The sequence below is a fragment of the Eleutherodactylus coqui genome, chromosome 10 (genome assembly GCF_035609145.1).
Source record: "Eleutherodactylus coqui strain aEleCoq1 chromosome 10, aEleCoq1.hap1, whole genome shotgun sequence".
Lineage (NCBI taxonomy): Eukaryota > Metazoa > Chordata > Amphibia > Anura > Eleutherodactylidae > Eleutherodactylus > Eleutherodactylus coqui.
In genome coordinates this window covers 28,252,899-28,278,678 of record NC_089846.1, presented here as the reverse complement: position 1 = coordinate 28,278,678, position 25,780 = coordinate 28,252,899, and the positions used below count along the sequence as shown (strand labels likewise).

The 25,780-nt window shown below is 45.3% G+C and overlaps 1 protein-coding gene across 2 annotated transcripts; it reads right to left on the bottom strand.

Moving 5' to 3' along the window:
• Positions 1 to 1,616: 1,616 nt before the first annotated feature.
• Positions 1,617 to 25,022, bottom strand: LOC136580284 (ras-related protein Rab-7a-like). 2 transcript variants are annotated; one of them, XM_066580729.1, is made up of 6 exons: positions 24,895 to 25,022; positions 14,763 to 14,846; positions 13,554 to 13,680; positions 9,759 to 9,977; positions 5,060 to 5,185; positions 1,617 to 1,937 (listed from the first exon to the last, which is right to left on the bottom strand). In XM_066580729.1, exons 2-6 carry the CDS (start codon positions 14,807 to 14,809, stop codon positions 1,848 to 1,850), a joined length of 609 nt encoding a protein of 202 aa, XP_066436826.1. In that variant the 5' UTR covers positions 14,810 to 14,846; positions 24,895 to 25,022; the 3' UTR covers positions 1,617 to 1,847. The 2 variants fall into 2 exon arrangements, with proteins under 2 accessions (XP_066436826.1, XP_066436827.1); XM_066580730.1 differs by lacking the exon at positions 24,895 to 25,022 and adding an exon at positions 24,662 to 24,684.
• Positions 25,023 to 25,780: the final 758 nt, after the last annotated feature.

Sequence of the window (25,780 nt, the reverse complement as noted above, 5' to 3'; positions counted from 1 at the left end):
CATATGAAGCCCCCATACGATTATAGTTATATAAATTATATTTTATACCTCTGATCTGGCTGTTTGACCCTTGGAGCGCTGGGATTAATTTTCTTCATGGTCTTTCTGCAAACAATTGACATTTAAAATCCACACAGCATGTAGAACTTTTCTACAGGCTTTTTTTTCTGTAGCATGTGTATGAGGTTTTTCCATATTTCCGCACTGGCAGTGATGCTGCAGGTTACAGGTTCTCCATAGTAGTAAAAATGCTGGAAATCCAAAGTGGCCAAATAGGCACCTAAATCATGCAGATTTGACAGTGGTTTAGATTACTGATCTGCTGCAAATTTTAACCCTTGTTTTACAAGGACTGAAGTCCGCAGCAGAAGTAGGCATGCGGTGGATTTAGAATCTGCAGTGTTTTTCACAAATGCTGTGTATTAGTTATGGAGATTTCTAAGAGGTCTTGCACCTAGAAGTAGACATTTTTCACATTACTTACAATGTAAATGTTGCAGAAATTCTGCAGCATTTACAGGACTTGTGAAGCCGCCTTTAGGGCGTGTTCACATATCTCCGAATTGTTGCGGATTTGGGTGCAGATCTGCTGCTGATTTCACACTTTCAATTGAACTCATATTGAAGCTGTTAAATCTGCTGCAGATCTGCACTACAAGCCGTTACAAAATCAGCAGCAAATCGGCTACATGTGAACATGGCCTTAAGGCCCATTTACATGCAAAGATAATCTTTCCAACGATTGAAAGATTTAGAGAACTTTTTGCATAAAGTGTTAATTGCCATTAACACCATTATCACCTTCATTTGCATGTAAATGGGCCTCCAGGAGCTGTTTGCAGAGCCCAGCACCTGAATAGTCACACGCCCAGCTGTGCGCACAGCCACATTGTTCTCGTCAGCAGAATACAATGTTAACTGGTCACAGAGAGAACAGCCTGCGGTCTACTGACAGATAAAGCAAACTGCTTTATCTCCAGTAGCGGAATGAAAAGTGATTTTTAAGGTGAACTTAAAATCCAAACAAAAAGTGCCTGATGTCCGCGTTTACATGTAACAATTATTACTCAAATTTGGTCGTATTGAATGATAATCGTTGCATGTAAATGGGCCTTTACAGTAGCAGGGTAGGAAGGGGAGGGGGGAAACGCACAAATATGAACCCCCTGAAAATTGTGGCATGTCCTATCTTTGTCCTATTGTTTACAATGGGGCTGGCGCCGCACCACATGGCGTGCACGAGAGTGCGATACGATGCAAGGTTTACCCATTGAAAACAATGGATTGCTACTTTGAGGGGACGAGTTTTTTAAAAGACAGAACGCCTTGCATCCACAGGGACAACGCATGTAGAAGAGCACAATATTGGGCCGAGTTTCACGGTACGATATCGCACTCACCCGTGAGAAATTAGCCTTAGAAGTGCTTATTAAAATTAGTGTAAAGAAAAACGTACAGCACCAATGTGTGGGAATTTTGCTACAAAATTCGGCTTTTGCAATGACATTGCTAAAAGCTGAGTTTTTCCCGCATTGTGAACAAGGTTTTATAAAATTCCATTCATCTAAAAATCACACTTTTGTTGGGGTGAAGGTCAGAAAAAGAAAAAACGTTCCTGAATTTAGCATTGGGAAAGTTTATTAAACAATTTGTAAAATATTAAATATGTGAATTCAGATATAAAGAATTAAAATAAGTTAGTTTGTCCAATAGATGGCAGAACACAAACTCATCCATAACTCATTGCTGGCCAGTGAGCCTACATTGTAGGTGCTTGGTGTCTTATCTATCCCAGTGGTGCGCTCTCCCTGTGAGCTGCCTGCACAAGCACATCCAGTCCTAGAAGGTTAGCAGTCACACTTCTTTTTGTCTTTGTCCTGCTTTTCTGATAGAATCAAAGAATCACCGTCAGCAATCAGCTGTCCCAGGAGGTTTTGCTGTGAAGGAATGGATAAAAATAAATAAGAAAAATCACATAAATGCCCAAATCAGCATAGAGGAAAGGGCATCTGTTGGGAATTAGCTGGAAGCATACACAGTAAGGCCTCATGTCCACGGGGAAAAGAAGAATTAAAATCCGCAGCGGATTTGAACTCTTCTCCTGCACGTGGATCCGCTTCCCATAGGGATGCATTGACCACCCGCGGGGTAGATAAATACCCGCGGATGGTCAATAAAAGTGAATGTAAAAAAGTCATGGAGCATGAAAAATAAATAAATAAATAAAAATGGACATGCTCCATTTTAGTGCGGGTCTCCCGCGGGGATGGCTCCCGCAGGCCTCTATTGAAGCCTATGGAAGCCGTCCGGGTCTGCGGGAGACCCGCACCTGAATTACACTCACCTGCTCCGGGCGATGCATATTTTCCTTCCTTCGCGGCCTGATCTTCCTTCTTCTCCCGGGCGGGTGTGCCCAGCGCATGCGCGCGGCACGCAGCCGGCGTGCCGAGCACATCCGCCGGGCCAAAGAAAGAAGATCCGGCCGCGACGGAGAGAAGATCAAGCTGCGAAGAAGGGAAGATCCGGAGCGTGCGAGAGGTGAGTAATTGTTATTTTAATGCCTCATGTCCACGGGGCAGGAGGGACCCGCTACAGATTCTCCATGGAGAATCCGTAGCGGGCCTGATTTTCCCCGTGGACATGAGGCCTAAGGCCTCATGTCCACAGGGAAAATCAGATCCGCTGCGGATTTGAGCTGCGGATGAGCTTGAAATTGTATTTAATTGCATGCGGGTGACATGTGGATGCGGGTTTTTTTCACGTGTGTATGTACGCGGATGCAATTTTTACACTGTAGGTGTTTTGCCCACTTTACCCCACCTCCCAGCCTTGAAATCTGCAGCGGATCTCCCGCACCCATTTAATTTACATTTAATATCCGCAGTGGATCTCCCGCACCCATAGAGATCAATGGAGGCCATCCGGAGCGTGATCTGCACTTAAAGGAGCATGGCGCGGTTTTTTTTTTTCATGCACCGGAAATTTTTAAATCACAGGTGTCCAATGCATCCCAATGGGGCGCGGATCCACGTGCAGGAACAACGCTGCGGATTTTAAATAACAATTATCCCGTGGACATGAGGCCTAAGGCTCCAGTCACACGGGGCAGTTCGGTTGCAATTAAAACTGCATCAAAAAGTGAATTGGTAAAACCTTGTGCCTTTTTTGCCACATTTTACTTGAACTCTGGCAAAAACGCACAGTTGAAAAAAAAATTCACTTTTTGGTGCGGCTTTAATTGCAACTGAACTGCCCCGTGTGAATGGAGCCTTATAAGGGTGCGTTCTGCACCAACATCTGCAGCAGATTTCACCTCTGCAATTTCATTTTAACTGGAAGAGTGAAAACTGTACCAAAAACAATGGGGTTTTCAGAAGTTTTTTTTTTTAAATTAAATTTGGTCCTTTGTGAACCCCTGTGCACAAAACTATATAAAAATCAACATGGCAACGGATCGTCATTTCGGCAGCCCGTGGCTGTGGCATCTCCAAGGTGACTTCCTGTAAACCCATCACGTGGGCTTCTAATGCAGAAGTCTGGGCAGGTTTACAGAATGTCACTGATGAAGTCCCTGTCCGGGCTTCTACTGGCTGTAATGGTCACATGAGTCAACAACCCACGTGACCGCCACAGACCTAACAAAAGACTGGAGCTTGCAGCATGGGAGCAACATGGCAACAGGGAGGCGGGTATTTGGTGACAGTGGGGGCTCAGTATTAAAAAACAAAACAAACAAACAAAAAAAAAAACTAAACACAACGAACCAATGTTTGTCTTAGGCCTCCTTCCCACGAGCGTGACGGGGTCCGCCGCGTAATATTACGCAGTGAAGCCCGTCACGGCGCCCCCCAGAGCCCCTATACTTACCTGCGGGAGATAGCGTGAAATCGCTTCCCCGCCCACCACCGCCGCGTCACCGCCCGTCACCGCCCACCACCGCCGCGTCACCGAGCGTGTCACGTGACGCGGCCGGCCGTGTCACGTGACGCGGCCGGCCGCGTCATTTGGCGTCAGATGACGCGCGGCGGTGGGCGGGAAAGCGTTTTTTCACGCTATCTCCCGCTGGTTACAGCGGGAGATAGCGTGAACGGACGGCTTCCATTGACTGCAATGGAAGCCGTCAGTGCGTACAGCCCGTCCTCACCCGCAGAAAATAGAGCATGCTGCGGGTGAGGACGGGAGAAATCGCGGTGCGTAATTCCGCGCTGGAATTACGCATCGTGAGCATTGTGCTATTAGGTTCAATAGAACCTAATAGCTGCGGGCAACGCAGCGGATTTTCGCCGCGAATTACGCGGCAGAAATCCGTTCGTGGGAAGGAGGCCTTAACAGGGGTTAACAAAAAGACACTTTAATGGGGTTATTTCCATCTCTGCCAAAATGGCCGAGCCGAGCTGGGAATACAACATGTACACCGTGGCCAGGAGTATGGAAATAGTTGAACTTGGCTGCTCTACACCGTTTCCAAAACTTCTACGGAAGTGAATGGGAGTTGCACAAAACAGCATAGTACAGTAAGCTACGCTCTTCTAAAATGCCAGAGTTGCAAAAACAGCATAGATTACTGTGCTACACTGTCTCCAATTCCCATTGACCTCCATGGGAGTTACGGAAATGGCGTAGAACAGCCAGTTTGTCTGTTTCCGTACTTCTGTCTGCCAGTGGCCAAGCAGTGGGTCAGGGGGGACCCTCGTTCTGGCGATAGGCGTTGGTCCCAGTGGTGGCACCTGTATGTATCAGACATGTATATGCCATAAATGTGCGTCTGAGACAGAAGTACCTACATACTGTAGAGGTAATTGACCTGCAGTGCAGATTTTTAATCTGCAACATGTCAATTAAGAGTGGATGCAGATTTTCCATTACCCTTAGGCCACCTTCTCACATGGCAGAATCCGTGTGGGCAATCCGCAACCGAATACCCGCAGCAATTCTGGTGGCCAAATTTTAACCTGAATGGCGTGGGTTTGGGCGCATGTACACTTGCGGAATTCAACCCTTGTATTTCAAGGATCCTGCATGTGTGAAGGCAAGCATTTTCCATTATTGTGGTACATACCTGTTTTAAGGAAAGTTTGATTGCCGCTAGGAAGGCTTCCTCTACATTGGTAGATTCTTTGGCACTAGTTTCAAAGTACTCCGCATTATAAGCTTTACACCATTGCTGCGCCTGGTGTGGCGAGACCTAGAACAAAAGAATTAACATAACTTGGCAGCTATAAGGTCTTCATGTTCACTTTTGTCATTGTTTTTTTTAAAGGGGGGTTCCAGGCAAAGTACTATTGATGACGTATCCTCAGGACAGGTTATCAATAGTTGATCGGCTGGGGTCCAACACTTGAAACCCCAGCCAATCAGTTGATCGGGTACCCACCATCAGCACCACAATGCACAGTGGGTCAGAGCAGAAGCTGCTGCTCTGAACCCTGTGGTCGGCATAACTGCAGGCTGGGGTCTTATTAAACTCAGCGGGAGCTGAACTTGCAGTTACAAGCGCCGGCCACTACACAGAGGTCAGAGCAACAGCTTCCACTCCGACCAGTGTGTAGTGACACTTAATCACCTGATCAGCCAGAGTCCTGAGCGGTGGTGAACCCTAGCAGATTAACTATTGATGACCAAATTTTAACTCTTTAAAACGGTTACACTAACTTTTTTTCTTTTAGCATTTTCCATTTATACTAGAAAATGGAACATATGCCCGACAGCCCAACAGAAAAAAAGAAGCCACAAGCAAACCATATTGTTTGTATTTTGCTTAATATAGATCTGAAAAAAGGAAAGTCACCAGGTTCATGCTGTCCAACCACCATGTTTCAGAATACAACATACATGGGTTGAATGGGCACATGTTGCCTGTGGTTTGGGCAGCTTGAACCTGGTGACAGTTTCACTTTAATAAAACATCTGCCTGCCTTAAAAGTGTCATTTTTTTCAGTTAAATGCTAGAGATCCAGCTTAGGAGGAAAATTATATATGGTCAATTTTAGCCAAGCATGTTGGGTGTGGTCATTAACACTTGGACCATATGCCAGTCAGCTTGCATTATATCATCTCCAACCTCCCTTTAGTCACCAAACTACTTGAACGCCTGGTCTATTCCCGCCTCACACACTTTCTCTCTGATAACCCTCTCCTCGCCCCCCTACAGTCCAGCTTCTACCCCCTTACATTTCACCGAAATGGCCCTCACAAAAGCATCAAAAGGACAGGATGATGGCGAAATCGAGAGGTGACTACTCTCTACTAATCCTCTTTGGCCTCTCCACTATGTTTGACACTGTCAACCATAACTTCCTCCTTCCTATACTTCACTATCGGCCTAAAGGACACTGCTCTCTCCTGGTTCTCCTCCTACCACTGACTGCTCTTTCAGTGTCTCCTTTGCTGGCTCTACCTCCTCTCCACCTTCTCTCGCTGTTGGGGTCCCCCAGGGCTCGGTCCTCGACCGCCTGCTCTTCTCTATCTACGCAGACCCAATAGGACAAGCAATGCACAGATTTGGCCTCCAATGCCATCTTTACGCTGACGACACCCAACTATACACCTCTTCCCGTGACATCTCAGCACCATTCCTCCAAAACATCACCGACTGTCTTTCTGCCTCATGTCCTCCCTTTTTCTTAAACTTAACCTCTCAAAAACGGTCCTTGTCTTTCCGCCCTCAACCAGTTGACCTCCCCCCAACATCTCCATATCAGTATCTGGCACCATCATAACCCCCAGACAGCACACCCGCTGCCTTGGGGTAGGGGTGGGTGTCACACTGGACTCGGACCTCTTCTTTACCCCACACATCCAATCTCTAGTCCGAACATGCCACCTGCCCCTCAGGAGTATTGCTAAAATGCGTCCTTTCTCCCCACAGACACACTGAAGACACTCGTCGCCCTCATCCATTCCCGACTAGACTACTGCAGCTTGCTGCTAATCTGCCTTCCCCACACCAGACTCTCCCCTCTCCAATCGATATTAAATGTGGCAGCCAGACTCACCGTCCTATCCAGCCACTTCTGCACTATGCCAGTCACTGTACTGGCTGCCCATACACTAAAGAACTCAATTCAAACTCAGCACCCTCACCCACAATGCTCTCCATGGCGCTGCGCTACTGTACATCACTTCCCTTTCATCTATACATCACCCAGCCCGCATGCTCCAATGCGCTAAACTCACCTCTAATACGAACCTCCTGTGCTCGCCTATACGACTTCTCTAGAGCAGCATCCATCCTCTGGAGCGCTCTACCCCAAAATGTCCGGACAATCCCCGACGCACGGAACTTCAGACACGCCTTAAAGACACGCCTCTTCAAAGCAGCATACCAAACCTCCTGATCTAGTCCCCCACAATATGCCCCCTGCCCCTCCCTATGGCTTTTCACTTTTGCCTATCATGTACCCTTCCTGCTCCACACTTCCTCTACTACCCCCACCCAGTTTGTATCCTCAAAACTGTATATCACGTAATCGTCGCGTTGCTGCATTTCCCCGCTTCGCCACCTTCCCCTATACCTTCTGTATCACTCCACCACCTCAATTTCTAAATAATTGAATACCATATGTCATTTCTGTAATTTTCCTATTGTTTGTGTTCCCCATGTGCCTCGAAATTGCTGTGGAATAGGATGGATAGCGATAAACAGGTTTTCTCATCACACATGACCTTTTTCAAAAAGCATCCAAGTGATCAGCTGACTACCCTCGGTCCCGCTCCTGGTAAGCAACGGATTTCAGCATGGAAGTTGTGGCAAGCACAGTATTTCTCCTTCACGATACGAGCCAATCATATAGGGCTGCTCTCCATTCTGGCTCAGAGGGGGATCCAGAGCAGAGAGACCCCCTCCTTGAGGTATCTCTGTCCCAATACCGTATATGAACTAGGACTGTTTCGATGACACAACCCCTTTACCCAACATGTGCCCGCTCCTTGTTGAGGAATATAATGCAAGGGTTTAACAGTGCCTTGTATGGGACTCTTTTCTACCGCTGGTGAAGAACGTGCTACGGTAGTCACCCCACTTACTCTGAGTCATTGAAAATCTTGGCAAACGACCATCATAAATAAGACCTTCAGCCCAAATACCATGGGGGCAACTTAGACCAGCATTTTAGGCCAGATTCATACGGGCGCATTTGTGCGCACAACACGCAGCGAGTATAATCTATTAACTTCAAAGGGTCCGTTCACATGTGCAGATTTTTCCTGTACATTTCAGTCACACAAAGAAAACGCTCTACTTCAACACATGCTCTATTTTCCTGCACATTTGCACACCAAGAGTCCCCATAGAAGTTAATGGTGATGCGCACAAAATACACTAGAAAACGTGCGAAACACTGCGCAATTGTGCAGGGAAAAGAACATATCTGGAAAACATTAGAGATATCTATTTCAATTGGTGCATTTTTTTGCTCAACACAATTGCCATGCGCCCGTAATAAGTGCAGTGAAATATTTCGATGCGCGCAAAAAACCCCTAAACCTAGTTCATTCCGCAAAAATGCCATGTTCACGCGCGCAAATACACATAAGAGAACCCCAGGGTGAAATGCTCCCTTTTTTCCCCATCTTTTTTAAAGTACACGTTTAAATCTATTTTGCGCATGTCCGTGCGAGAGACTGAAAGCCACAAGCAGTCAGATTTCAGCTGTAATTTTCGGCAGCTCTGGGGACAAATTCTAGTGAAGCCAACGAGCTCGCCTCACTAATATTTGCAAAGCCCCATCCACCTTTAGAAGAGTGGCAAGCAAGGAAGAAAGACCCAACGGTAGCTGTTTTTGTGTAAGTGGGACTTGCACAAAAGTTTGCGCGTTTTTTATGCCAGAAGTCTTAGGTTTGGCAAGGTTTCCAATATAATTCCACAAATACGTACTTTCTGTACTTCGATGAATCTACGCCATTGTGCAAGTTATTGAAAAACTGTCTCATGTTCAGAATGCATAGACACCAGGTTTCATTTTTGTCCGAATGCCGTATTCGCATGGTGCCGTTTATTGCCACAAGATCATGCCAAACGCTACATTTTTTGTAAAATTGCTGCAGAATGCCGGCCTTTTCCGATGATTCCCTTACAATTGCTGTAGTAAACCGTACCATATGAAGAATACTCATGTTGGAGAACCCCAGTGAGGGAATGCACTACTTACTACCCATGGCCTCATGTTTAAAGTTTAGTGCATATGAAAGTAAAGTAGTTGCCAACAGAAATTCAACAAGCTCCCAGCATTCTCCAGCACCATCAGATATATACTATGTACATGTAGGTCTCCAAATATTTGTTCGAGCAGCAGTTCGTGCGCCCTGTGGATGTGTGCCACGTTAGCATTCTGCAACTTGAATGCAAACAGTGATGACTGGTATGGAAAGCTGCCAGCGAAGAGTCTTCTCAGGACGCAGGTGCAGCAGCTGCAGAACACTAGCTGGAAGAGATACTCGTAGTTGTTCATCACAGAGAAAAGGTGATATTAAATCAGTTGTCTGACTTCCTTCGTTAAGGCCAGACCTTTGCCTTTTAAAACAGTTCAGTTTAAGGGGAGTTTTTCCTATAGCCGACTATTCGGGTCATGTTACCTCCACTATTTTTCCCCCAAAATTTGGAGCAGCAGATGGTACAAGGACACATTGGCCCCCACTAAATGGAACTTCTGTCTTGTAAGGAACGCAGGTGATTTACTGGATACATAACAGGCGGCCCATTCCAACCAACTTGCCAGAAAACCCTAAAGTGCCTACTGTGGAGTAGAGCTTGTACTGACCTGACGTTCGTCTACGTCCACCTTGTTGGCAACGACCACAAAAGGAAAGGTTTCTGGAGAGGAAGGGTCCGCTTGTACCAGGAATTCCTTATGCCAGGTATCGAGGGCTTGAAAAGAGCTCGGGGTTGTAACATCAAAAACCAGCAAGCAGCAGTCTGTACCCCGGTATAATGCCGCACCCAAGGACTGGAAGCGTTCAGTGCCGGCTGTATCCCAGATCTAGAAGAGTGAGAAAGTTCACCATTTCCTTAAAAACATTTCAGGATTTACAAACAAGCTAAACTGGTTATCCATTTTATATAATCCATTTCCACATGCCCTACTAGGGAAGATAGGTGGTGGTGGTGGGGGGGGGGCTGCTTGATACCCTTCTCTATTAGGCCTCTTGCACTTTAACGCATTTGGGTTCGTGCATTAACACAGACCCATTATAGCCTATGGGACTATCTATGCTGCAGGTGTTTCAGGCGGACTTATTCTTGTATATATCATGGACGAGAATTAGGACATGCAAATACATGCCAATGTGCGTGTAGTCCACTTACCGGACAGCGCATAGACATGTGTGCATATGGTGAGAAATCTCACGGAATGACCGCACGGAAATACAGCGAGATTTCCGCAGGAGAAATGCAGCTTCAAAACCTGCGGCCTTTCGCCATGAATATTGGAGTGGCTTTGCGGCCTGCATTTAGCTGCAGCCGTTTCTCCCCATAGAGAGGCCGCCGCGGAATTAGGGCAAGAATTAACATGCCGAGTCTTTAAATTCTGTGCAGCATGTCAAGTTCATTGCGGCTTGGCCAGAGCGTGTGGATGGGATTTTTGCAAATATCGTCCACTTTGAGGTCTTATCCTGTGATAAAAATCCACGGGCAGAATTTACATGCAAAGAGTCTGCGCGGAAATTCCGCAGCAATTACGCCCCACGTGAACCCAGCCTAAGGACGACCTATAGGGCTGCATGGCTCTGCCTTGGCCCTGTTCCCTCTATCCTTTCCCCACTCTATACTTTCCTCCTTTCACTCAGACTTCTTAGGTTAGACTCCCAGTGCTGTTAATGAGTCTTTCAGATTTTAGGCTCTGCAATAAATCAATTCTTTGTACTAAATTTTACAGCAGAGGTCAGCCTTTGTAATGCATAGGGGAAACCCATGACAAAATTTGCATCAAGTGTGATTGTTCTCAGTGAGAGAAACCAAAGTAATCTTGTAGATATGATACCTTTTAATGGCTAAACAAAAATACATAATGTTACAGCAAGCTTTCGGGTGATTATTGACCCTTCGTCAGGCTAATGAAACTGGTTTGGATGGGGCACAAATATAACACAAAGGCAGAGACGACACCCCTCTTGATCTTAATAAATGTTCACAAACAAAAACTTGAGACTGTCTCGCACTCAAGACTTAAAAATAACACTAAACAAAGTGAGAAAAGAAATAAATACTTAATCAGTCCACTGAGTTAAGGAATGTGACAGTTTTAGGATGTCTGTTTTCTCTCCTCTAATTCCTACAAATCAATTTCTGAATTTTTATGAAGTTTAAAAATATATATATTATATATATCCCCCAACAGGAAACAGACAAAAGGTATAATCAGCTGCTTCAGTCAGTCATCTCACAACTCCAGTAATGTGGGGCTCAGTGTCTTCCTCAGGGGACTTTCATTCTGTCCAACTTTGCTTGACAAAACAGAACTCTGCAGTGGCATGGAGGAAAGTTCTATGACAAAGAGGACATAGGACCTCCAAGCACTCAAACACAGGAGATACTAGGGGCCAGGAAGAAGTCCAATTGGACACCCCCTACTGGCCACAATCCCACTTTGGATAAAGATATAGACTCCTTTAGACATGATGTGCAATCTACTATACTGGACAAGCAGAAAAGGGAAACATTTAATATCAATATGCAAGAAAGAAGGGCCAGCTATGCACTCAAACAAGGAGATCACCATTAAGCCTGCAGATAAGGGTGGTACTATAGTCCTCATGAATACATTGAACTACAAGAAAGAAGCAGACAGCTGATGGATACCAGATCCTACACCAAACTGGATCAAGACCCGACTCAGAAGTATGTGAGAGAATTGAGAGGGGTCCTCAGGAGTCTGTCTGTGGGCTCCACAAAACTTCTGGACTTGATACTGGCGAACCCCTGGGTTGGAGTATTCTATGTGCTTCCGAAACACAAAGCTGGCAACCCAGGGAGGCAAATTATCTCCCCACAACCAGCTACTTGCAGGAAACCACTGACCTACTGAACAAACTATCAACCATAGGTCCCCTCCCAGATGGCACAATCCAGGCCACCATAGATGTGGAGTCCTTTGTTAAGTTTGACAAAGACCGCTGCATCGGATGAAACGTCGCCTGCTTGCTTTTTACCTGCGGATACTATAATAAAAGGATGTACTTTTAAGCCTTAAGAAAATTTCCTGATGCTTGTTTCCCGTTGTGCTGCTTCCTTTAAATTTTCTAAATTCACATGCTCCCCATCCAATGTTGTATACCTGATCCTGTGCAGTGCATGTCCTGTTGGGGGGGCTTTAATATCGGAGAAACAAGGCAAAAACTGAGAGCCACGATGAGATCTCATCGCCAGTCAATTAGAGAGGAAAGGCGGATTTACCTGTGGCAAAACATTTTTGTGGTCACGGACATAGCATAGGGCAGATGAGAGTTATCATACAGAAGGGCAACTTGAAGTCGCAGCGTCACAGAAGGATTTGGGAGTATAAATTTATGGCCATGTTTGATACAGTCAAGAATGGAATGAACCTCGGCCCGGGATTTCACATAAGTGGAGAATTTGAAAGGTCTGAAGGGTGTTTTCTTCCCAATCATTTTTTCTTTTTTTTCTTTTTAAACTTCATAAAAATTCAGAAATTCATTTGTAAGAAAGTTGCCATCCAATACGTGGTGCTGCAGGGCTAGTGTTTCCATCTCTTTCTATGGTTGGGCTTTAAAGGAAAAATAACAGACATTCCTTAGCTCAGTGGACTGATTATTTATCTCTTTTCTCAGGTTAGTGTTATTTTAAGTCTTGAGTGCAAGACAGTCTCAAATTTCTATTTGTGAACATTTATTTAGATCAAGAAGGGTGTCGTCTCTGCATTTGTGTTATATTTGTGCCCCATGCAAAACCAGTTTCATTAGCCTGACGAAGGGTCGATAAATCACACTTTACTCTACTGGCAAACACTGTACCAAACCTTTTTTTTTCAAAATCTGCATAGCAACACATGTGGCTTTTGCTACAGAAAATTCACAGCAGGTCTGTTTTTTGTAGGTAGGCGCCCTTAGGGTGTGTTCACACGTCATTGAATTACTAATTTCAGTGCAGTTCTGCAGCAGATTTCTGAATTTCAAATAATTTCAAATTGAAAGGATGAAATCTGCAGCAGATCTGCAGGAAAACAGTGTGAACGCACCAGTAGAGGCTTTGGATGGCTTAGTTAAAAAAAATAAAATAAAAAATACTATATAATATATATATAAATCAAAGAGGTTACATGTTGTGGCAGAATACAGACATCAGCAGCACATGGACCTTTTCAGGGACGTTTCACACTGGACGGATTATTCTGCATAACAGCATTGCGGAATATATTATCCTGTAATTCTGGACTAATATCTAACTGGGGATTTTGATGCAGAATTGCCAGCAGAATTCTGAATTAAAAGCCTCACATTAGCAGTGCAGATTTTGGTGCACAATTTGCCGCAGGAGGGAGTGTTGCGGAATATTCCGTCCTGTGCGAGAAGTCCCTTACAACTGGATTTGGATTTACCTGCACGGTGACCAGATTTTCATCTACTCGCAGTTCTTTCGTGAAGAAGTCTGCTCCTATTGTTGCCCTATAGTGGTTCGTGAAGCGATTATGGACATACTGGTTCATTAGTGCCGATTTTCCCACACTGCAGGTAGAGAATTTAGAGAACACAATCTATATCAACATAAGCATATACACACACCTCTACTTATGCTATTGTGTCGTAAATGACTATTCCCATTATTTAGAGGGTTTGTCTGCTCTTTTCAACTGATGACATCCTCTGGATGAATAGGGATCTGCCGGTAAGACTCCTGTCCATCAGCTGATCATCTGCTGCCCAATGCAGCAGGCCGGACAGTTGGAGCGCTGGAGCCATGCTGCTCCTACACTTCCTACTTCTCTCCTGATCAGAACGTCACATGCAATCCTCACCAGGAGAAAAGGAAGTAGAGTAGCAGGCAGCGCTCCCATTGATTTCAACAGGAAGGAAGCTGCGCTCCTACTTCCTGTGCTGACTGCTGATTACGTCTAGCCCGCTACACTGGACAGCAGAGGATCAGCTGATGAACGGGAGTCCCGAGCGGCAGACCCTTGTCCATCGGCTACTAATTACTTTTCCAGAGGATGGGTCGTCGCTTGAAAAGAGGGCAGACAACCCTTTATATGTTAAGACGTATTGCTAGAATAAGCCATAGCATTATGATTGGCGGTGGTCTGCCCAATGGGACCACCGTGAAGGGACAGCCTTTCCAAATTCTAGGTCTGGGGAGGGGGGGGGGGGGGATGGGGGGTGTATAGTTTCTCCTTAGGGAGATCCCCAAGATGATAGGTGCAAGAAGGCTTATAAGGTCATGCATGCTCCTCTGGGAAATTTAGTATGCAAATGAGAGATTGTACAATGCCTCTCCAGCGCTACCTATTAGAAGGCAGCATTCCTACAAGTCAATGTCAGACCTTTTAACAGGCTTTGTAACAATGACTGGGAATATAAGCCAAAACCAGAGTTAAAAAGGTCAGATATTGACTTGCAGGAATGCTACCTTCAAATAGGAGGCGAAATCCACAGCAAAAATCCACAATGCAAGCCATGCAGATGTGAACCTGGTGGAATCTTCTGCCCAGTCTGAAGTCCCCGTACCAGCTCCTGCATTTTCGACATATTGACAATCCTCTAGTTACCTTGTGCAGAATGTATATATTATTATATAGAGAGATGGAACTTACCCTGCATTCCCAATTAACAGCAGCTTTATACGTTGCTTTAGAACCATCCTAGATCACGGCTGAGTATAGGTGCAGCCACACAACCTGGTAAGGGGAAAAAAACTGTTTGAGACAATATATTATGTATTCAGGAGGGGTTATTAATTAGACATTCTAAACAAAAAGTAAAATCTGATTAGAGGCCACGCCCACATTTGCAACTAATTTTTTTTTACCTGTTCAGATGCATCTAAAATGAAACAACTTTGCAAATAGTTGTCATGAACAGCTAAAGCCCCTACACAGATCCACATAACAGACTACAAGCAAACCCTGTCTAGTCTGAACCCACAGCTGTAAAATCTGCAGGAATCTGACAGCAAGCCATGAATTTGCAGGCAGCACCAAAAAGTAGTCTTTTTTAGAGCTTTCACCAATTATACAGAAATTCAATCATATCCCATTTATGGACAAACTTAAAAGCACAGCACACTGTAACATTACTACATTCTAGTAGAACTTTTCAGCTTTTAGAACTGCAGCAATTTTCCATAGCGTCCATCAGAGGACTCAGGGTCTGTCAATAAAACGTTATACACCATTACTCCACCTCCACCAGCCTGACCAGTTGTTACCTGATAGGAAGGGTTCATCGATTTCATGCTGCTTGCGCCAAACTCTGACCCTCCCATCAGCATAGTGCAATAGAAAAATGGATTTATCTGACCAGATGTTGTTTTTTCCACTGTTCAATGATCCAATTTTTGCAAACTGGAGTCTTCCATTTTTGCTTCCCTTAGACAATAATGGCACTAGAATTGGTCATTTGCCATTATGGCCTATTCATGCTAAGAAATATGAAGCTGTGCAATTGGACACACACTAGTTGGAGCACCAGTGTTGTATTCCGGTGCTTGACTGTGCACTGCCTGTTCTTCACAAGTATTCTTGACATCCTCTTCTGACCCCTTTAGGCAACAAGTTGTTTCTATCCACAAGATCCTTTTTACTGGATATTTTTCCTTGATCACACTATTCTTGGAATACTCTCCACAATAATACACAAGAAAACCCCACGATTGGCAGCGATTTCCCGACCCCGGCTAGTCCAGTACTGATGACCAGGCCTCGGTGGAAGTCATTCAGATCGTTGGATTTTCCTATTCTAATGTGAATTCACACTGCAAGCGATCTGTGGAAAGTTTGCCGTATGATTTTGTATTGCTCTCTGGGGTCACAGGTCTAATTCCTTATAGTGAAACTAATTGTGAAAGTCGGTGTCTCTAATAAAGCGACTATTCAGCAAAAGTCTGGAGACACACGGAGTGGCGGGCCGCATGTAACCAGACCACACCCACCTGCGGCGACCAGCTGGACCGTGTGTTCTTAGGCCAAGATATACAAGCTTACACACCCAACTATATACATAAACTAACCAAACCGAGGACAAGGAGTGCAGCTGAAAACATCAGTTCTGGATACTGAAAGTAGAGGGAACACTTCGTAAAATGACTAACGCTGTGTTCACACGGGACGGATTTCCAGCAGAATTCTCCTATTTATACGGGCCGATCTGTGCAATTTTATGTATTCAGACACTGAATGACGAGTGAGAAGCGAACAAATTCTCGTTCAGGCGAGGCATACGTTTACACTTAACGATGAGTCAGATTTCCGCCGGATACAGGAATTTCAAGGATTAATCGGTCCGTGTAGAAGGACCTTTAGGCCTCATGTCCACGGGCAAAAGAAGAATTAAAATCCGCAGCAGATTTTAACTCTTCTCCTGCCCGCAGATCCGCATCCCATAGGGATGCATTGACCACCCGCGGGGTAGATAAATACCCGCGGATGGTCAATAAAAGGGATTTTAAAAAAAATGGAGCATGAAAAAATCTGGACCATGCTCCATTTTCATGCGGGTCTCCCGCGGGGACGGCTCCCGCGGGCTTCTATTGAAGCCTATGGAAGCCGTCCGGATCCGCGGGAGACCTAAAATAGGAATTTAAAAGAATTTACCCATCCGGAGTGGACCAGGAAAGTCTTCTCTTCCTCACGGCCGCATCTTTCTTGCTTCGGCTCGGCGGATGTGCCCGGCGCATGCGCGCGGCACGTCGGCGACGTGCCGCTGCCGTGACGAGTTCATCCGCCGGCCGAAAAAGAAGATCCGGCCGTGAGGAAGAGAAGACTTTCCCGAACCGCTCCGGATGGGTAAATTCTTTTAAATTCCTATTTTCAGCGCTCATGTCCGCGGGGCAGGAGGGACCCGCTGCAGATTCTCCATGTAGAATCCGTAGCGGGCCTGATTTACCCCGTGGACATGAGGCCTTAGAAAGAAACATTCATAAATTCCTGATGAAGTTATCTTGCACTGCGTTAAAAACTTGTTAACAGCAGTCTTCTGAATATCAGCGGTATGATAAATTGGTCACATGATCTCTTCCACTTTAAATATTCTTCTAAGTAGATAGAAAGAATATTCCGCTGTTCAGTTTCTTCATGCAAAGAAAAAAAAAAAAAAATTCCCGAAGACCTCATGATCAGGAACTCCATTCGGGAATCTGAAGAAAAACAACCACTCAACACAAAAGTCACATTGATATGATAATAATGCTTTGTAAACCGGGTCAAATGATGCGGTAGATACAAATTACATAGATAGATAAAACACCATTCCTTTCTGTATTTCAGATGACTGCACAATATCTCAATCCAGGCCTCATTTGTCTCTGGCCATATCTGCAGCGGTTCCCCTCAGTATTTCCCCTAAATGATAGTGGATCATGGCAGAGGAGGAAGGAAACCTTTATTTCGTAGGCTAGGTTCACAGCTATTCTGGAAGCTCTATACAGAGCATGGAATCCTGGACAAAATAGTGCAGCATGCTACAATATTTCTCTCCACTACAGAAACTGAACAGACGCCTTTATAGTCAGTGAAGTTTGTTCGGCACCGTCCGGGTCCAACAAATGCTGGATCTGGCACTTCACGTTTTCCTGCCACTCTGCTGCAAGGATGGAGCCGAACAATGGAAACCAGTGATGGCGACGTAAATGCAACCTAGAGAACTACAAGAGCCTGCAGAGATTGGTTCACCACACTGTCCGTATGCCAACTTTCATGGGTGACAGCATAGGAAGCCTGGCAAGTATAAAAAGTACACCCCCCGACTCCTTGGGACCTGTTCCATGATTTATTTCACGGTGCTCAATGGTGATGACAGGTTACCTTTAATGGGATCCTACCATCATAGAAAGTTATGGCATACTGCAGCATCCAAGGAGCGGGCCCACAGCCGAGGAGATGGCGGGGTAAATTGAGGCCTTGCCACGGGGCTCTACCATCTCCTCCCCTGAGGGAACAACGGGACCCATCCAAGTTACCGCTGGGGAAGTTTCACTGGGTAACCCAAGATGCGGTTCACCTGAAAAGTCCATTTTGTCACTTGTGACACCACTGTTCCTTCCTCTGCGGTGAATCTAGTTGGTAGAAAAATAAGCAGTCCACACACTGGGAAACGTTTTAAAGCAAAGCAGTCCAAAACAGTAATATACACGCCAGCAGGAAAAATAGTGCAGATTTCAAAGTGGTGCGACAGGTAAGATTCACAGGATAACAGATGAATCCACAGTCTAAGTTATCTGTGGGGTTCTGTTCCTGGTCAATCTCCTTCACGCTCTCCAGCTCTCTACTGGTCAGCACTTACATTTGAAAGACGGGCCGTCCACGCTGCATGGCGGCTCCTCTTTCTCAGTGTGTTTAGGGGTAACACTGGTATTTCCTGGGTAAAGCAGGCCCAGGGCAGGCTGGTGGATACCTCCCAGCCTCTTCCATTCCGGACCACACAGAACAGATAGTGTCTGTGTTGCTCACTTGCAGAACAGCACTCTCTCTTGCAAGCCCAGAATGGATCTCTCTTGCGGACACCTTGCAAGAACATATGCGAAGCACGATAACATGACATACAAGATGATACATTTTCCAGACATCCCACATACCGGTTAACCCATTCAGTGCTGCAGCTATGCAATACACATCATATTCATGCAACATAGAAGACAACACATAGGCACAAGACAAATGCATTCACACTTATGGAGGGGCCCCATTAACTCTGGGCCACTACAATACTACGGTAGTAGAATATATAATTTTCTCATTGGTGGAGGTTCAACTGCCAGGACCCCCGTGATCTTTTGAATGTAGGGGCTTCAGTACTAGTTAAAGACTACAGCTTCTTCGCCGATTTCTGCCAGCCACCAGCTGAACAGGGAACCAGAACATGGCACCATTCACTTGGAGTTCTATTAGTTTCCAGCAGAATGGCTGTCTGGAGCACCGACGTATAGGAGAAATGACAGAGCTGGGACTCTGTTCTCTAAATCGGCGGTGTCAGGGAAGTCAGATCTCCACCAATGAGGATATCATCACATATCCTTGTGATATGACATATTGTTAGACTGGGATACGCTGAGTAATCTGCGTTTACAGGAATGCAACTTTTACTTTGTGCCCTCTAGGTCAGTTATATCTATAAAAAAACACTGGTTTCGGTTAAGTGTGCCAAAATTGGATGGGCATCACCAAGGACTATGAAAAAGGGGTGCAAAAGGATACCAGAAAGAAGCACTTCCGAAGTTATAAAATATAAATCTCTTTATTGGAAACACAAAAGGCACAGAATGAAGACAACGCTCTGATCAAAAACCACGAGGCACAGTCCGAAAATCAAAAAAACAATCAGTCATTTTAGAAAAACCTAACAAACATCAGTACCAACATGGGCAAAGGAACAAAACTAACGGTAAAGGCCTGTGTCCAGAAATAATGGACTCACAATTACCCCCAGGTGTTTAGTTTGGCATTTCTAGCCTGACTTCTAGTAACACATCCCTTGGGCTGTGATTTTAGTCTGTCCTTTACTTATCAGGATATTACTACATGAATTCTTGATCAAGTTCTTCATACTAAAAGGACAGACTAAATCACAGCCCAAATGATGTATTAATAGAAGTCAGGCTAGACATACCAAAACTAAACTCCAGGGGAAGGGGGGGGGGGGGGGGGGTGTATGTACGAGTCCATTTCTGGGCATGGGCCAACTATGGCACCTTTGGGTATGCCGATTCTTTTCCTTCCTAGCCACAGGTGTTGCGGTGGATTAGTGAGGCGTTACTGTATATAAGAGCACACAGGGTGTATCTCATATGTATCCTGTCCACGTCTCTGTGATAATACACGTGGGGCTTCTCTGCAGGACCATTTATTCTCATTGCTATTTCAGCACCGACTCGCACGTACGCTCAGTTCAGTTTGGGTTTTTTTTCCCCCCAGTCTTTCTTCAATTTCCTCATCATTAAGGCTGGTGTCACATGACCATAAGCGTATTTACACAACGTACTGGCACAACGGCATTGCATATTTGCGCTTGCAAGAAAGAAAAAAAGAGAAACACGCAAGCATTTCATTGAAATGGGCAATTAAGTTAAATAGTTCAATATGTGCCATTTATGCACATATTGCATAAATGGCACATATCGCAGCCTTGGGCTCCATTCACATGGGGAAGGGGGGGGGGGGGGGGGGGATGCCATTGCAATAAAACTGCACCAAAAAGTGCATTTGTGACACCTTGTGTGTTTTTACTAGGTTTATAGTAAATTATGGCCAAAAAAAAAAGGCATGCAGTTTTGCAAATGCACTTTTTGGTATTGCAACCGAACTGCATCATGTGAATGCAGCCTTAGAAGGAGTAAATTTTACAATATTGGATGATTATTTTTTTTCCCCTTACCTAAATATTAATATTGTTTTGTGGTGAATTACGGTCCACTTTATTGGATTTCCCTGCCTTGCGGCACAATATGCCCAACAAAGACGTTCTTGTATTGCCAACTTTCTGAGGCCGTGGAATGTAATGCCCGTTATCCAGAGCTTAGCATTACACTGGCAGCACAGATTGCATTTTCCCACACTTTCTGGTGTTGGGTCATACTGCTGCCTCAAGAAACTTCATAGGATCCTGCAGGCTATGACACAATTACACTGCAATACCTACAAAGCCCCAACGCACATATTCAGTAAGATCTTTCTCATTCACACATTTACTTATTTTTTTGCTGTTGAATTGAAATTGAGGCCGGTCTTATTAATCGTACCTCCCAGTTATTTTATTGCTACACAAATTACATCTGCTATTCAAAGTAGCATGTTGTGTCACAGTATGACTGACAGAGGGAAAAATGGATTTGAGGCATTCGGGGATACCGTAGGGCCATGAATATATTAATGTTGGCATACATAAACTTTTTATGGTCTGAACACCATATAGTCAGATTGAACCACTCCCGAGAACTGTAATAAAATGTTCAGCAGTGATCCCATATGAGATATTTATGGGATATTGACCAGGGGTGTAGCTATAGAGGCGGGGAGGGGGGGGGGGGGGAAAGAGGTAGTAGTCACTACTAGGCCTTAGGGGGCCCAAAGGCTCCTCTACAAGAAAACATGGATGGTTGGTAGGCCATGTTACAGATTTTGCGTTGGGATCCTCTATCTCATCTTTTAAGATTCTAGCAATGCCCCCGCCTGCTGGTGTTGCATCAATGGGCTTCTTAAGAGAGCTAAGCTGTGGGGGCTGCCCCCCATACTGAACTTTTGCATCCAGGCCCACAAGCCTTTAGCTATGCCTCCAATATTGACCTCCATTCTCCTGAAATATGGGGCTCCCAGTGTTGGCCGCACAGAGCACTATTCATTCTTGCCCAAAGCCGCTCCTCTCTAGCATGGACACAACAGCAGCCACCGGACAGACAATCATATGGGTCCACATAGTTGGGGGTTGCACAGATTGGCATCATGGACTGCATATAGCCTCTGGGCCACAGATCGTGCATCCCTACTTTTGTAAAGAAGGGGTAAATGGTGCGAGTGGTCATTGTTTTATGGTTTGATATTTGTTTCAATAGTACTATTGCTTTAAGAGGTGGCAGGGTCAGAAAAACAGGAAACCAAATCGGAAGTGGCTAGAAGGGTGGCTTCATACACCTTCTTAGAAAAAAAATGCACTTGTAGTTTTTGATGCACTTTTCTTGAGCCAAAGAAAGAAGTGCATCCAGTGGGAAGGAGAAGTATAAGACCTTCCTTTAGAGTTCTCACTCTTTAATCCACTTTTGGCTTTAACTCAAAACAGTGCATCAAAAACTGCAAGTGCATTTTCCAAAAAACGCTGTTTATGAAGACACTCTTAGGCCGGCTTTACACGGGCGAGAGAAAATGCACAAGATTTGTGCGTTGCGAGACGCACAAATATGAGCCCCATTCTTTTGAATGAGGTCATACACACTAGCGATGTTTTCCTACATGGCACCACAATGCAGGAATCGAATCCCGGCATGTTCTATCGCGCTGCGTGCTCTAGCAGCCCCCATTGTTTTCAATAGGGCCGACGGCAGCATCGCACCATGTGCTAGGTGCAAGCAATGCGATATCTCCCATTGAAAACAATGGAAGAAACGCCACGATCCTCCGCTGCGGCTGACAGCCCCAAAGTGATGCGTTGTCAAGTCAGAATAACTTCACATCAGGGAATTCACTAAACACGTTGCAAATTTTGGATGCAGAATTTCCTCATAGACTTCAATGCTATGTGAAATCCCTTAACAAATACACTACAAAATCTGCAACAGTAATTCCACTTTCATTTTTTCTATGAACATTGCCATTCCGGATTTTGTGACTTTTTTCGGCTATGCGTGAATCTACCCTAAGGCTGGGTTCACACAGGGCGGATTTGCCGTGGTTTTGCCGCAGCAGATCCGCCCGCGGCCGCTAATCTCGGGATTAGCCAGCCATGTGGATGAGATTTCTCAGAAATCTCGTCCACACGGGATGGCTAATCCGCTGCGGTAAATCTGGTTGAAACCGCGGCTGCGGCGGCCGCAGCCGCGGTTTCCAAAGATTGAGCAGGTGTGTTTACCTTTCCTTTTTTGTTTATTTACGTCGCGGCCCCGCTCTCCTCTATGGGAGCGCCGGCCGCAACGGAAAAGCATGCGGCCGAGACGCTTCAAAGCCACCGCGGCTTAAACCGCGGCGGTTCTCCCGGCGGAAATCTTGCGGTTTTTGCTGCGGCCAAACCGCGAGATTTCCGACGGGAATCCGCCCTGTGTGAACCCTGCCTAAAGGCTGGCATCACATGCAGTTTTTGAAGCAGTTGCTTGAGCTGAGGCCATAGAAGGTCCAAATAAAAAAGGTAAAAAATAAAAGGAAAGACTGTCTCCCTTCTGGTGTTCACTCAAAAAACTGCATTAAAGACTGCATGTGTGGTTCTGGGCCAAGATGGATCCACAGCATCCACTGATCCCAAGTCAGTGACCGGTGGTTTTAATACAGCCTTATGGGATTCTAGGGACCCATACTCGGCCTCGGATTTCACATGGATGCATCATTTGGAGGTGCAGGAAATGCCTTTGGATCTGAAGTAAGGATTCCAAGTACCATCATACAGGTGCGTTCACACGTTGCTTATTTGCTATAGATTTTGTCACAGATTTTATTGCTGATCTGCAGCAGATTTCACCTCTTCAATTTGAATTCAATTGAAGGGGTGAAATCTACTGCAGATCCACACCAAAGTCTGCAGCAAATCAGTGACGTGTGAATACAGCCTACAGAGTCCTTGCATGCCACATTCATTTACCTTCATGTGCCATTAGGACATTATAAAGAAATACACTGAAGGGGGGGGGGGGGGGTGTCACAGTTTTGGCCTCCGCTAATTGAAAACAAGGATATCAATAAGCATTATGCAATACTCCATCTTCCTTACACTTGCATAGTGAGGGTGCATTTTTTCAGTCCCATCCCCCCTCCCCGCTATTTCACGCAACTGGTTGGGGGTGTTTTTGTTGTTTTTAAAAAAAAAAAAACCCTAATAAAAGACTATGCAATCATGTAAAAATGCAGGAAATACACAGTTGCATGCATATTCATTGCGTTTTTACTCATGTTACTAGGTTGCACATGGGTGGGTTGGGCCCTGCATGCGGGATTCCTGCAACAGAGTTCAACCCCGTGCCCGGCCAGTGACCGCAATGTACCTCTCCACTGCTGCTGATGCGCCGGCACACACACGCAGTACAGAGGACGCCATGCCGTCGCAATGACGATGCCGCGGCTGCCACGACTATTTTGCAACGATTATTATTGCAGAATGCAATATTATTGCATTCACTTCAGTGGAAGCTGGCCAAGCGCAGCCCACACAAAAATTGCAGCATGCTGCGATTTCTTCCACATGAACTGAAAAATCGCAATAGAGTTCCACTCGTGGGCAGGAAATCACATATTGTCATAGCAGGCTATGGATGGACTGGATTTGCTGCAGAATCCCACTCCAGATTTCGCTATGCAAGTCTGCCTGTGTGCAGGGGGCCTTCCACAGTGCACACAGATGCAATATGGATGGAAAAAGCATGTAGATGCATCAAAAACGCATGCAACACACAAATGTAATGAAAGTCCTGCACTTTTCAGAGACCAAAATTGCATATACAATGAGAATAAGTCCTAAGAATAACAGTCCTTTACTAAATGGTTCCAATCAACAGGTCACCTCTGCAGTCACTGGCTCTGGGCACCTGCAATATATAGGGAAGGAAGTGGGGTGGTGGGGGAAGTGGGGCAAGGGGTTAACATACTTTTCTAGAACACCACCATGTTAATTCTTCTAATGCTACAACTTCATTACATTTGTCATATTATAATCGCTTTAGATATCTGCATGAGAAATGCGAGAACAATTCGCCTCTCCCCTCCATGAAATATCATCCCTTCCCCTGAAATAAGAATAGAATTGACAGAAGAACATTCCCGTAATCACATCATTATTTTGTACAAATATGTTTTGCACAAAGTATAACCTTGTTGCAGTATCAGATCCTCACAAAGTCTCCTCCTGTGGATCTAGCTGGATAAACCTTCCTATGTGGAGCGTTACATCCTACTTGATCGGAGGCGAGCTTGTATCAACTGAACATACTAATCAAACAAAGAGCACATCTGCATAAAGCCAAGACTGCAACATTGTAACACTTCTCCAGTGTGATATGAGCTGGAGAACACCCAGGGCTTCACACACTTCAGGCCATCATACCTTGTGCTCGGATCCCAAGACTTTTTGAAACCTGGAAAGTGATTGTAGAAGTAATATTCAGAAGTCAGAGAGTTCCTGGTTCTTGAGCATGTGAGAGGAGGAGAAGTAGATGTGGGGAGGCGTCCGCAAGTGAAAGTGCATCAAACAAAACCTTTAACACATTTGCTGCCAATGGGAAACCCCAGACAATGCAGGAACTGTGAAACCTGCTGGCCCAGATTAGGACAGCTGGGGCTGAAGGGTCAAGTTCCTAAAGATATATCATGCGGATGAGAGTTTTGAAAGTTTGTACTTGTGGGTTTTCTGTCAGCACTTATATAAATGAATATATCCTGTTAACCTGTCCGGGTCTTCTTTTTTCCGTAGTGCGGATGTGTGTGGAAGTGTCGGCCAGTGCGCCGTCACACATGCGCAGTACTTTTTTTTCCCAAAATGCTACTTTCCCGCGGAATATGTGGCCCATCTGCAGTGTCAACTGTGGATGGGCTGCGGATTGGATGGCTTCTACTAACTTCAATGGAAGCTGCCGTGCAGGAACCGCACTAAAGTAGAGCGTGCTGCGATTTGTTTTCTGCAGGCGGAATCCGGCAAACAAATCTGTACGTGTAAATTGAAATGCATGGTTCCCTATGGGTGGCTTGAACCATGGATCTTCGCAAATTCCACAATTCAAATCCGTCTGTGGACATTAGGCGTAAATGCGGCAATAGCCTTCAAGATAGCGTTGAATGGGTCAACTTCAAAAAGTGGTGATAGATAACCCATAAGTACCGGGAGTTTGCAGCATAGATTCCTGGCCTTGTAGAAAATAATAATAATTATGAGTTTGAGGGCTTCCTCTGATGGCCGTGACTTTGTCCCATTTTGCGGACGTGAAAATCATGGA